At 37.4% G+C, this 13,381-nt stretch overlaps 1 protein-coding gene across 1 annotated transcript in view; it reads left to right on the top strand.

The window, feature by feature from the left end:
- Positions 1 to 12,073, top strand: part of LOC102875941 (chromosome unknown open reading frame, human C10orf107) — a 195,586-nt gene extending 183,513 nt beyond the window's left edge. Inside the window, exons 6-8 of the mRNA XM_006889059.1 lie at positions 510 to 632; positions 1,208 to 1,345; positions 11,999 to 12,073. Coding sequence (XP_006889121.1) covers positions 510 to 632; positions 1,208 to 1,345; positions 11,999 to 12,073 — 336 coding nt within the window. The remainder of the gene's footprint in view (positions 1 to 509; positions 633 to 1,207; positions 1,346 to 11,998) is intronic.
- The last annotated feature ends 1,308 nt before the right edge of the window (positions 12,074 to 13,381 follow it).

Raw genomic sequence — 13,381 nt, 5'->3', positions numbered from 1 at the left:
TACCAATCTTATTGTCTCCAACATACCTATCCCCATTACCCCAGTCACTGAATCAATCCATCTCATCAAGGGTCTTCCTCTCTTGCACTGTCCCTCCACATTCCTAAGCAATACTTCCCTCTCCAAGGACAGGTCCCTCCTTGCAGTATGCCCAAAGTATATCAGATGAAGCCTCAGAATCCTTGCCTCCAAGGAGAAGCCTGGTCTCACCCTCTCCAGGATGAACTTGTTTGTTCTCCTAGCAGTCCATGCTATCTTCAGTACTCTTCAGCACCACAGCTCAAAGGCGTCAGTTCTCCAATAGGAAGGGCAAAAGTCTCATTATAAGGTATGGAGTGCAAAAATGCTAGAGAACTAATAAGGCAGAGGGCCTCAAGAATTGATCTCAAGAAGAGATGGTGTGTAAAATATAGGCTTGGGATAGTGGTACATTTTATAATAGAATTGGCTGAAATTGTGGTTATTGGCCAAAGGCTCTATCCTAATACAGCTCTTGTCTTCTCCTGCAGGAGGTGATAGAGGTTGTCAAGTCCGCAGATAGCCCCTTTCCAGGTCCTCTGGAAGAAGGAATTTCTTCTGATATTTACTCAGCATTCATCGTGCCACAACCACCATCAGATGCAGAAATGACAGTGCGCATCTTTTCCTTTTTATTCCCCTACTTCAGTCTCATTTCCTCAAAGGGCAGAGAGTGGGGATCAAATATCTTCCCAAGTGTTCTTGCTTTCTGATTTTCCATGAACAAGTATTTCTTTTAATACTTAGTTACAGATGGACAAGTTGAGAGGGTTTGATGATATTAGTCTCTTTCACTCCTTTCTGCCTAATTTCCACTTTTGGTGTTGTTATGTGCCATCCGGTTGCCTGCGGTTCATACAAAGCAAGCCTATGTACAACGGCTCTGAAACCTGCCCTATTCTGAGCCAGTCTCACTGACTCTCACACACTTACCCATTACCTCAGTCACTGTCAATTCATCTCATCCAGGGTCTTCATCTCCACTTTAACTCTCCTCAAAATAGGTACTGCCTTAGCAATGTGACTTGAGCTGTTAAAGCCCTAATGGGCAATCAGAATGCAAGGTAGCTTCAAAGTAAAACTTGTTCCAGATGAACCCAAAAATGTAGCCAACAGAAATCTGACATTAAATAAAAATCACTGAATGATCCACAACTCATCTGAGTGTTGTTTACATTCACCACACTAGGGATTGGATCCAAAACAAGGTCCTGAGGAGACCCACGGAGAAGATGTATCAGAAGTGGATGCTTTAGTTGGTTTGACCATTGAAGATATAAAATCAGTGCTGGATCAAGTAACAGATGACATTCTAATCACCATTCAGGTACTCAATTTTTATTGTATACTCTCTTATTACTAGTTAATGAATCAACCTCAACCTTAATGCCTGAAAACACTACACATGCTCTAACAGCAAGTGTGATGTTTACAATGAAGGAGTTCAATTTAATGTCTTGACATAACTTTCAACTGAGTCATCTGAGATTAATAAAATCATAAAATAGATTTGCCAAGAGCATTTAATGTGGTGCTTGTTATCAGTTTACAAAATCATGCTTCATTGAAACTAAAAAAAAAAAAAAAAGAAGAAACAGTGAAACTCTGAGCTTTGTTACACTGTAAACATGGCTCATGCAGAAGGAATCTGGATACATTTGTGAGCAGTAAACCTGAAGATCAAACCATGATCCTCAGCTGAATCTTCTCACACCAAACTTCTAAAGAGAGACATTCTAGTCATTAAACTCCTTTTTAGATGCCTTGTTCTCTGTACACATTATTTGTAGCTAAGTAAAGCATACCAGTGGCTGCAAAAACTGATTGTAGTAGCTGCCAGTGACCAACCAATTTAGCTTGATGCTGAATCTTTTTTTCATTCTGTAAGGAAAAAAGAAATAAAATGTTTCTACCTCAAACCCAAAAATTCTGCAAGAAATCACATCATTTTATACATTTTATAGGCAAAAATTACTAAATAAGTGGGTTACATATTTTGAGTAAATGTCTCTCTTATTTTGAAGAGTGCCATGAATAAGGCAACATATTGCATATTTAAAATCCTAGCGCCTCTCATGGTACAATGGAGTTATTAACTGAACATGGAACGAGAGAGGGGGGGGAGAGAAAGAGAGAGAGAGAGAGAGAGAGAGAAAAGATAGTTAAGAGAGAGACGAAATAGTAACAACTAATGGAGAAAGAGCAAAAGATTAGCTTGGCATGAGCATACCTTGTTACTTGTTTAATCACCAAATGTTATTGCAGTATTTACATGAACATTTAATGATTTGGTGCCAACAGAACCAGCCAAAGTCCTTAGCTTAATAAGGGGTGTTTAGTGTTTACCAGAAATAGTGGAAGAACACGTTTTACACAAAGCTTTATTGTTAACAACCCCATGAATGTAATAACTGGTTACTGTGTGGAAGGGCAGAGTGCAGCTGAATTAAGCTGAGCTCGGAACGTATCTCCTTTTTAGATTTGATAACATTTAATCTAAATATAGTTTGTGTATAATCATGGCCCTGGGCTTCTCGCGATCCTGTGACGCTGAAATCATTGCCGAGGAGCTGCTAGACAGTAATGGAATTGTTTGCAGGCCCAAAAAATTGAAAACATCTTTAGCAAGGCTGAGTTCCATATACCAAGCAGTATGTTTTTCTTAACTATTCATTGCACTTTTTCTCCCCAGTATTAGAGACCACAGCTTTTCTACCTTTACTACATAGGAAATAGAATTATTGCTCTGTGTGTGTTATCATCCTATTGGCCTGAAGCAATTGTTCCCTGGCCTAGAAGTTCATTAGCTTGCTCATCTAAATGTAATTAGGCATAGGAAGAACTTGGACCAGAGGTGAGGGATGGGGATCTTTTAGGTGCCATGGTCATTTCCATATTAAGTGGATTCTCAGACATCAGTGTGGACCACATGACTGCCAAGTTTTCAATAAAATGGTATCATGATGTGAATTTATACATTGTCTGAAGATAGAAAAGCCCTTTATCTTATACCAGTAATCTTAGCACACAGTACCTTTGATAAATAAATTGAAAAATGAGACACCGAAAGACTAAGTCATTTGTCTAGAGTTTCCAGGGTCGGAAGCTGATGAAAGACCCTAAATAGGAGCTGGGAACTGGGCGGTAGTCCTAATTCCAGTGTTATCCACAAAAACCACATAACCTCTAATATCACGACCAAACTACTTTGGGTTTTAATACTCTCATGGCACAGCACTTTTTCAGTGTTTACTCTTGTGTCTTGGTCATATTCCAGGTTGAGTAATTACCTAAATTGCTTACCTAAATTTCTCCTTCTGTTTTAGATGGCTAAGTTGTGTTCCATTTCTAAAACCTGCCTTCCAGTCTCCCTGGCCTTAATCACTGCCACGTCCCCGTGGTCAGTGTCTTCTGAATATACGAATCAGCATTCCTGAGTGTAGCACAGTTTAATAACTTATTATTAATGTCTAAAAATTGACTATAGTTTTTCTCCTTTCCTAAAAAATTTACTATAGTTCCTGTAATTTTTAGAGGAAAAGATGATAGAGAATCCATGCTTTAAGCATAACCTTTTCAAAGGTCCTTTTTGCATTGCTTACAGGCATATTTTACTTTATATAACTCAGAATTTCTGGAATTAGAGTATGCATCCTTAATTTTTGTAATGTGCTGGTAAGTCAGAATGGTTTCCCATTGGTTCAGTTTATAGTTTTAGAGCTTTATTAAGAATGAAGTTATCTTGGCCCTGAGATGTCAATTAAAATTATACTGAATAGAGCAAACTTTTTAAACCTATACAATTAAGGCATTTTCATTTTAAATATATATTCAAAATGAAGTTATTTTGGCCCTGACTTGTATAATAAAAATTATACCCAGTAGAGCAAACTTTAATATAGTTAAAGAATTACATTTCAGAGAAATATGAATGCTAATGGTAAATTCTTGGATTAAATGTTAGCTGTAGGACCTGTCTGAACAATATGATAAAATAATGGGAAAGCTTTAAAATGTTTGCCATTTCAAAACTTTGAGAATTTTTAGGTCAGTATTAATGTAGAGAAAGTTATACAAGTATTCAGGTCTTTCATTCATAGAGTCTCTATGAGTCATCTATGACTCTACGGCACTTAACAACAACAACATGAGTATTCTAGGTTAAAATGAGCATGAGATCATTTCAAGGTCATGTCCAATGACAAATTCAAAGTAGTCGTCAATGTTAAAACCAGGTTGTAGGGCTTCCACTCTTTCTTGAAAGGAAACAAAACCCACTTCCAGTCCTAGTGGTTGTAGTATAGCGTTTGTGCTCTGCAGTGTTCTGGAGAATTTGAGAAAGCATTGCAGAGAAGCCAGTTCATGACCAATAGTCTTTTGGTCTAAACTCTGCTGGCTATGTCTAGTCTGAAATACTGAGTGTTAAAATTCAAAGATTATTTTCCTCTTCTAGTATACCACTCTATCAGGCATGCACCTTTCCTTGATGATCCTCTCCCCAAGGTCCACACTTAATTTAGGTAAAGTTTGGTGAGATGCCATCAAGTTGATTACAACCCTTGGCAACCCTGTGAACAAAAGATCTGAATCTTGCCCCATCCTGCATACTCAGATGATTTCTATTGGCTCTAAGTGTTCGTCTAAACACTAGAAATAGATTCTAGTTGAATAAAAAAACCTAGTGAGTTGGCCATAGTTCCTTAGTTGAAAATAAATTTGACTGACTGTTGATCAAATGGAAACTGAGTGATGTGGCTGAACTCTGCAAGTTGGGCATTCTTCTTTTAAAAAAAAATTTATTGATTTTAATGAACATTTACAGAGATTTTGGATTTCTATTCATTTACTGTTGCATTTTTCTCCCTGCCCCCTCCCCCCCAAGTTTTCTCTTCTCTTTGAAAAGTAAAAGAAAAATTCCTTCATTGGTATACAGTTCCCCCACCCCATAGTACACTCCATTATGTAACCTTCATTCTGGACTCTTGTCATAACCATAATACCCAATCATATATTGCTTTTAAACTGTTCTTTCGCACATCTGTTTTGATGCAGTATACGTAATTTTTGTTGAGGGTCATGTGGAATGTTTGGTTGGTTTTTATTTAAGCCTCTTATTTAAAGTCAGCAAGACCTGTGGAGGGCCCTGTATTTAAAGCCAGGCCCTTGTCTCCACTTTGGAGACTTGGACTCTGTAAGCTGGGTCCTCTTGCTCTTGTTTTGGTTGAAGGTCGCTCTTGTTTTAGTTGAGGATTGTGTGGAATATTTGGTTGTTTTTTAGTTAAGCCTCTTGTTTAGAGTCAACAAGACCTCCTGGAGAGTCCTTGTTTTTAAAAGTTGGTTGGGCCCTAGGGCCTAAGCCCACAGACCTCTTGTTACTATATTTTGGAAGAACATTCTTCTAAGTTGTACAACACCCCTCTGTCAATTTGATGTACTGAGATAATCTGGGTTTGTTGTGATGCTGAACTTTGTGCCATTGGGGGATCAAATGCCATAACGGTTGCCCATGGTGGACAGTGTTTTGATGGAGCTCCCAGCTTAAAACAGGTTTGGCTACAGGAGTGGAATTGACTTCCTAAACAACATGCCTCTGGAAACTCTATGAACTTGGAGAAATGGCAATAGTTACAGAAAGGCTTTAGGTGTTTTGTTCCTAGGGTCACTATGAGTTGTGCTTGACTCAACAACAATCAACAACAACAATGGTCAAATGGAAGAACATGTATTGAAAGTGTAAAGAATCAACTTATGACTTCCAACAATGCTTTCGAGTCCTTTGGAATAATGGAAATAATATATATTCAAATAATTGCAAACTATATATAATCCAACATGTTCTAGACTTTGAAATTATTTTCAAGACATAAGTCAACATATTTTTAAAGAGTCCATGATATCCTATCAAATATATATGATACTAGTGAAGTACACCACTGGGAAGTTGAAATTATTTTAAAATAGGAAGTTGAAATTATTTTAAAAGTGAGAGAGTGTGTTTCATGTTATCTAGATTTCCTGTTTCATTTGTCAGATAAGAACTAATGTTAAGTGACTTACCCAAGACTGCGAACCTAAATTAAAATCATAATTTTATATTCTTAAGCCAGGGACATTTTTATTTCACCAAAACCATTGCATGAAGATATTCTTGATTCCAGGAAAGATTCCCAGGAAGGGAGATCTCATAGCATTGGCATAGCTGGTAAGGATTTCACTGTCAACCCAAAAGTGGTTCATCTCCTGGTGGTTTAAATCCACCAGCCACTATTGGAAGTAAGATAGGCAATCTCCTCCCATGAGACTGATAGCCTCCAAAAACCCACTAGAGGGTCAGCTACCCTCAATGAAAGGGATCGATTCTGTGAGTGGAGTGGTGGGAATGAATGTGTTTGAGACGGCGAGGTTGGCACAGGATAGAACAGCGTTTAGGACTCTTGTACATAGGGTCGCTATGAGTTGCAAGTGACTCGATGGCACATAACAACAACATGAGTCAGTTATGACTCAATGGTAATGAGTTGTTGAGAAGGATGCATCATTTCCTATTGCACCTGTCTAAAGGTATGGCAATTAGTGAGTGAAGAAATGACAGAGTTCCAGATGAATCAAAAGTACACTTTTCCTGAAGGACAATTTTCCATTCTCCCATACCTCTCACTCACCCACCAGGAAAGGAAAATATTCAAAGTCAAGCATCAGATTTGATTCAGGAACTTGAGAAAACTTTAGCTAGGAAAAACTAACAGTCATGTGAAAAGTTTACATTTTTGATACTGATGTAAACTAAAATGTCCCCAGTCATTTTGGTTCAGAAAATTTATGTGACCTACTATGATGAGAATGAAAAATTGAAGAGGAATGTTGTTGTTGGGTGCTGTCAAGTTGAGTATGACTCATAGTGACCCTATGAACAAAAGATCTGAAACCAGTCCTGTCCTGTGCTATCCTCACACTTCCTGACACACAAGAGCCTATTACAGCAGTCACCACGTCAGTCCACCTGGTTGAGGGTCTTCACTTCCTTTGCCAACCTTCTACCCTTCCTAACATCATGTCCCTCCCCAAGGAATAGCACCTCCTAGCAATTTATCCAAAGTATGTGAGGCGAAGTCTCATAATAACTATCAAAAACAACATTTCAATCTGTCCTGAAGTAGTCACTGTCAGTTATAAAATAATATGCACAAATCTACGAAGAAAACAAGTTAAAACAACTACAATTCAAATTTATGCATCAAATATTAATACCAAAGCTGAATAATTTTCTTTTTTACATTCTAAAATTGATCAAATATTCAATTAACATTGATAATTACTATTGATTTTAATACTTAAATTTGAAATAAGGAAGAATTTATTATTATTAGATGGTATCAAGTCAATTATGATTCATAGGAACCCTACAGAGGAGAACCTTGCCCTATCCTCAGCCATCATCATTATTGTAGTCACTGTGTAAATCCATCTCATTGCGGAGCTTCATCTCCTCGACTAACCCTTTATCATTACCAGAATTTTTCCCCCCAGAGCTGGTTTCTCCTGACAACATGCCTGTAAATAGCACCACAATTGCACTTTCTCCAAGACAGATTTGTTTGTTCTTTTGGCAATCAATAGAAGAATCAATAGATGGGAAATATAACCTTAATAACAGAAGCAATACTAGGAGTCACATGATAGAATTTTGCAAGACCAATAATTTAGTCATTGCAGACACCTTTTTTTTCAGCTACATAAATGGTGTCCACACAGTGGGCCTCACTGGATAGAATTGTTGTTGTTGTTGTTGTTGTTGTTGTTGTTGTTGTTGTTAGGTGCCGTCAAATTGAGTACGACTCATAGTGACACTGTGAGTGACAGTTCTGAACCCTGTCCTGTGCCATCCTTACCATCTGAAACACTTGAGCCCAGTAGTCACTGTGTCAAGTCTATCTCATTGGGAGTCTTCTTTTTGCTGACCCTCTATCTTTCCAAATATGATATTCCTTCTTGGGATCAAATAGATTATATTTGTTGAAAAGAAATGGAGAAACTCAGTCAGAATAAGGCCAATGGCTACTTGTGGGGAAGACCATCAATTACACACATGCAAGTTCAAGTTGAAGCTGAGGAAAAGTAAAACATGTATATATGAGCAAAAGTGCCACTCTGAGTATCTTTCCCTCACGCATTGCCAATGAGTCAGTCCTGACTCGTAGTTTATCCTCTAGTGGGTTTTGGAGGCTATAGATAGCATGGGAGATGATTGCTCATCTTTATTTCACAGAGCCACTAATGGATTTGAACCACCAGGGAGGAAGCCACCTTTGTATTAGCAGGACAACTTCCTACCCACGGGTCATTAAAACTCTTTCCTTCTAATAAATAGGTGCTATAACTTGAGTATATTGTTGTTGTTGCGTATCATCAAGTCAGAACTGACCTATAGCTGACCCTCCAGTGGGTTTTCAGAGGCAGTTTCATTGCATAGGAGGAGATTGCCATGCATGCCTTTGGGATTGCAACAGTTTTTCACCACATTTTATTCACATATTAATGACCAAAGACCAGACAAGTTATGAGATGACATCAAGCACATCTAACATGAAGAAAGGCCTTTAAAAGGAAAGGAATGAAAGAAAAGTTTAAAATGGATTTCAGAAAGACTCTGAAACCTGCTCTTGAAGTAGCTGATGTAAACAGAATAACCAATGTGGTAAAAGAATTGAACAGAAGATTTTAAAGTGTGGCATGAGAAGACAAAGCAAAATATTCTATAGATGTGCACAAAGACTTGAAGCTAAAAGGAAATAGCATGGTTGACATTTCTCAATCTGAGAGAAAAGAGGGGGAAAATCAAGTCATGAGGTGTAATATTAAAGGATTCTGTAAGCAAGATATTGAACCATACATGTATAATCAGAAGTAGATGCAAAGAATTCAGAGATACCATATCAAAAAGAGTTGATCGATGTTCAACCTTTTCAGGAAGTAGTTTATGTGATATACAAGCAGTAGAACTGAAGGCGGGGTGGAGTCTAAGCTGCATTGAAGGCCGTGGTGAAAAAAAAACTAGCTCAAGGAGTTGAGATGTTTCAACAAAGGAATGCAATGCTGGAAGTTATCATCTATGCTAGGAAATGTGAAAGGCAGCTTCCTGACCCATTGACTGCAAGAGATTTATATATTATTGTTCATTCAAAAGGAAGGTGATATAGTTGAATGCAAAGATTATCATGAAATACTATATAATGCATCATATACAATACTACATCATACACAGTAAATATTGCTGAAGATAATCCAAAAACATCACAGCAGTCCATCAACATGGAATGGCCAAACATTCATGCCAGATTCGGAAGAGAACTTGTAACAAGGGCTATCACTGCAATGTCGGAAAGGTCTTGGCTAAAAGCAGAGAATACCGTAAGGATGTTCACTATGCAATATTGGTTATACTAAGCATTAGACTGTGTGAATAATAATTAATATGGATAACATTGCAGAGAATGAGAATTCCACAAAATTTTATTATGCTTACACAAAACATATACATTGGGGCTCTTGGGAGAGAACAGTATGATTCTGTGTAGTTTTAAATTAGAAAAGGTGTGTGTCAGAATTGTATCCTTTCTCCATGCCTATTCAATTGCATGCTGAGCAAAAAATTTAAAAAAAACCCAAAACCCAACCACACCACAACTGAACTCTACGGACCCAGTGTCAAAATAGGAAGGAAGACTCTTTAGCAACCTGCATTATGCAGATGACACAATCTTGCTTGATGAAAGTAAAGACAGCTTGAAGCACTTCCTGATGAAGATCAAAGACTTTTTGTATGGATTGTACTTCACCATAAAGTAGAGAAAAATTCTCACATCTAGACCAGTAGGCAATATCAAGATAAACAGAAAAGAGTTGAGTTGTTAAGGAATTTCATTTACTTGGGTCCACAATCAATGGTCATAGAAGCAACAGTCAAGAAATTGAATGATAAGTACATTAAAATTCTGCAAAGGACATTTTTTAAGGGTTAAAACATGTAGATGCCACTGTGAGCACTATAGTGTGCCCTGGTGTTTTCAGCCGCCCATCTATATGTGCAAGATAAGCTAAAATAAGGAAGCTGGGGAAAGAATTGATGCCTTTGAAGTGTGCTCTTGATGAGGACTATTGGATATAGTCTGGGCCACCAGTAGAACTAACGAATCTACCTTGGAAGAAGTACAGCAAGAATGCAGTTGTGAGGCAAGAATGGCAAGACTTAATCTCCTAGGCATGTTACCAGGAGAGGTCAGTCCCTGGAGAAAGACTTTAGGCGAAAGACTTTAGGAGAAAGTGGCGGGTCAGTGACGAAGAAGTACCTGAACAAAATGAATTAATGCAGTGACTGTACCAAGGGGAGCCCGCACAGCAGCAATTGTGAGAATGGCACTGGGCTCTGAAATGTTTCCTTCATTTATACGTAGGGCTGCTATGATTTGGAAGGGTCTGCATGTTTCCTAGCCATAAACTATGCATGTGAAAACAGAACAGTGAAAAAGGAAGATCAAATTAAAATGGACTCATCTGATTTTTGGTGTTGCTGAAGAATATTGAATGCTCCATTGACTTCTAGAAGAACAAAAGTTTTAGAACTTTAGAAGGTTTTGTTTTGGAAAAAGAAAAAAACAAAAAAAAAATGCTGCTACCAAAATGTTCCTTGGAAGCACTTTGTCTCATGAGCTCTGGACATGTTATCAGGTGCCAAACTTGGTAAAATAGAAGATCAGAAAAAAGTGGTGGATAAACCTCAGTGAGATTGATTGGCTCAAACGTGACAACAGTGTGAGAATTGCACAAGACTAGGTATTGTTTTCTTTCGCTATGCACGGGGTTACTATGAGTTGAAACTGTCTTAATGGCACCTAACAATAGCAACAACAATGGTTTATTGATAGTCTTGTCAGAACTATCAGGGTTTATTATAAAGGAAAAACAAAATCTCGTCAGATAATCAGTGTAGAGATTATAAAATTACTGTCACCTCACTCATAAAAAGAAAAAATATGTGTTTGATTTTTTAATTATTTTGTATTTAAATGAAAACAATCAGATCTCCAAACACAGTTACCCTGAAGACCTCAATTACAAGACACCTATTACTGTTCTGAGCTTCAAATTGGGTTCTCCTCACAAAAACAGGGAATGTTTTCATCGACTCAAAACAACAATAACAAAATTAGTTTTGCTGTTTCCCCACCACTGGCATTTTGAATACAATTTTATTATCCGCTGTGGAAAAGGGAAGGCATTTCCAGGACCGCTAATGTTCCGATAATCTGAATATCTTTCTGGAATTTTGCAGGTAGCTGGTGCTCGTCCACAGAATATCACTGCTGGAGGCTAAATGTTACTGCAGTCTCAGTAACAGCTCAAACCTGTCAGCAATATCTTTTCTCCACTAAAATATGTATTTATGTATACCACAAAGAACACTCATTCCAAGAATTACAACATATGATGTGTAATTACGAAAATGGGTCTAATTGTGAGTTTATTTGTGTTGTGATTTCACACAAACAGCTAGCTTTCCAAGCGTCCATTTAGAATGGATCACTCGGGAGACAAACACATCCATTGCAAAAGGTGCGGGGACCAGTAACAATGCAAAAACCGAGCCCAGAGCAGTTATTCTGATCTGGTACTTATTGGTAAAGTCTGTCTGAAAATACAGATAAATTATCCTATCTTCCAACACAAGGCTATGTGAAAAATGGCTGTCGAAATACCACTTCCTGTTCGTAGCAGACATGCTATACATTGGGAATGTGCAGAGAAATATGATAAAGTGTTATCACATCACTACAGGCTTAAACACGGCTATGTCTGCAAAACAGGAAGGTGTGTGAAGGATAATGTCTGTCTTTAGGCACTATAGTATGTCAAAACCACAAAGACAATGTGCAGCAAAAGATAGCTCCATCCTAACCACTTTTTTTTATGATTGTCTTCACAGACTGAGATAAACGAAAAGCTGCAAATACAGGAAGAGGCCTTTAATGCACGAATAGAAAAATTGAAAAAGGACTGAGAACTCGCTGCAAAGAAAGTGACGTTAACTTCACAGAAACCGACAAAACCAGCCGGAATAATGGACTTTCCAAAGCAGCATATTACCTTCATTGTAGTTATGAGGGGGACAGCAAGCCTCACTTCTGTTACCCTAAGTAATTATAAAAGTATTGGCCCCAATTTTGTTCTCTCTTGTCCCATAACAAGCTTGTGAATCCATTGCACCGAGTGTAATAAGACCATTTTGCATACAAGAATTTAGAGACTTATGTAGAAAACTACAATTACTTTTACGATCTGCCTTTGACATTTTGACTAATAAACACTATTCATCTTCAAAGAAAATGAAACCAGCTTTTTTATTTTTTTTAAACAGCCAGAAATAAAGGAAAATAATAATAATTTTATCCACACTGACCCAGATGAACTGCAGTGTTGGCGCACAATGAAAAGATACCAGCGCTCCAGTACAGAAGAAAATTTGCTAAACAATAGCAATTCAAATGCATAGACTAGCACTTGGGTTTTATCCCCTCCCTTCCTCAAATCATTTGGTTTTTCTTATTTATACATTTCAGTGTGAAACCAATTTTCTGAAATTATATAATGCAGTTTGAAGCACTTTAATTTATTCTGTACTGTATTTGTTATTTCTAATCTTGTTACTCTCCCAGGAGAATACATGACCTATATAAAAAAGAAGCAATGTATAAATGGTTATTAAAGACCAACCTATATATAGACTATAAAAATCTTAAATATAAATCAAACTCACAGAGCTCCTAAAATTAACCATTATATTGCAGTAGAGTGATTAAAAATGTCTCAAGTCTTTGAATACTTTTATTAAAATATAATTTCAGAAGAAAAATATCCATTTGCTAACTAGAGCTTTCTAGTATGACAAATTAAACTAATTAACACCCCAGTCTTTTGTCTGTCCAAATTTCTTAGAGTTCAGAGTATTTACCAATGAAGAGCATTTGCTAGGAGGGGGCTTTTTGCCTTTGGCTCAATTCCAAATGACGATAAAGGCAGAGTAGAACTGCACCAAAGGATATCTAAGGCTATAATTCTAATGGAAGTAGATTTTAACAACTTTTTATTTCAATGTGGCTACTGGGTTTGAAACGTCAACCTTTCCGTTAAAAGGCTAAACTCAAACAAACTTGGATCATTGATACCAAGTCAGAACCAATTTATAGCTGAACCTCTAGTGGGTTTTCAGAGGTTGTAATTAGAAGGAAGGACATTGCCCATCTTTCTTCCTTGGAGTAGCTGGTGGATACAAACCACCTGCTATAAGTTGATGGTGCAACTCCTTACT

The sequence above is a fragment of the Elephantulus edwardii genome, unplaced genomic scaffold (assembly GCF_000299155.1).
Source record: "Elephantulus edwardii isolate Elephantulus edwardi_28Jun2011 unplaced genomic scaffold, EleEdw1.0 scaffold00074, whole genome shotgun sequence".
Taxonomy (NCBI): domain Eukaryota; kingdom Metazoa; phylum Chordata; class Mammalia; order Macroscelidea; family Macroscelididae; genus Elephantulus; species Elephantulus edwardii.
Note: the sequence above shows the minus strand (reverse complement) of the source record. Positions and strands in the feature narration are given on the sequence as shown.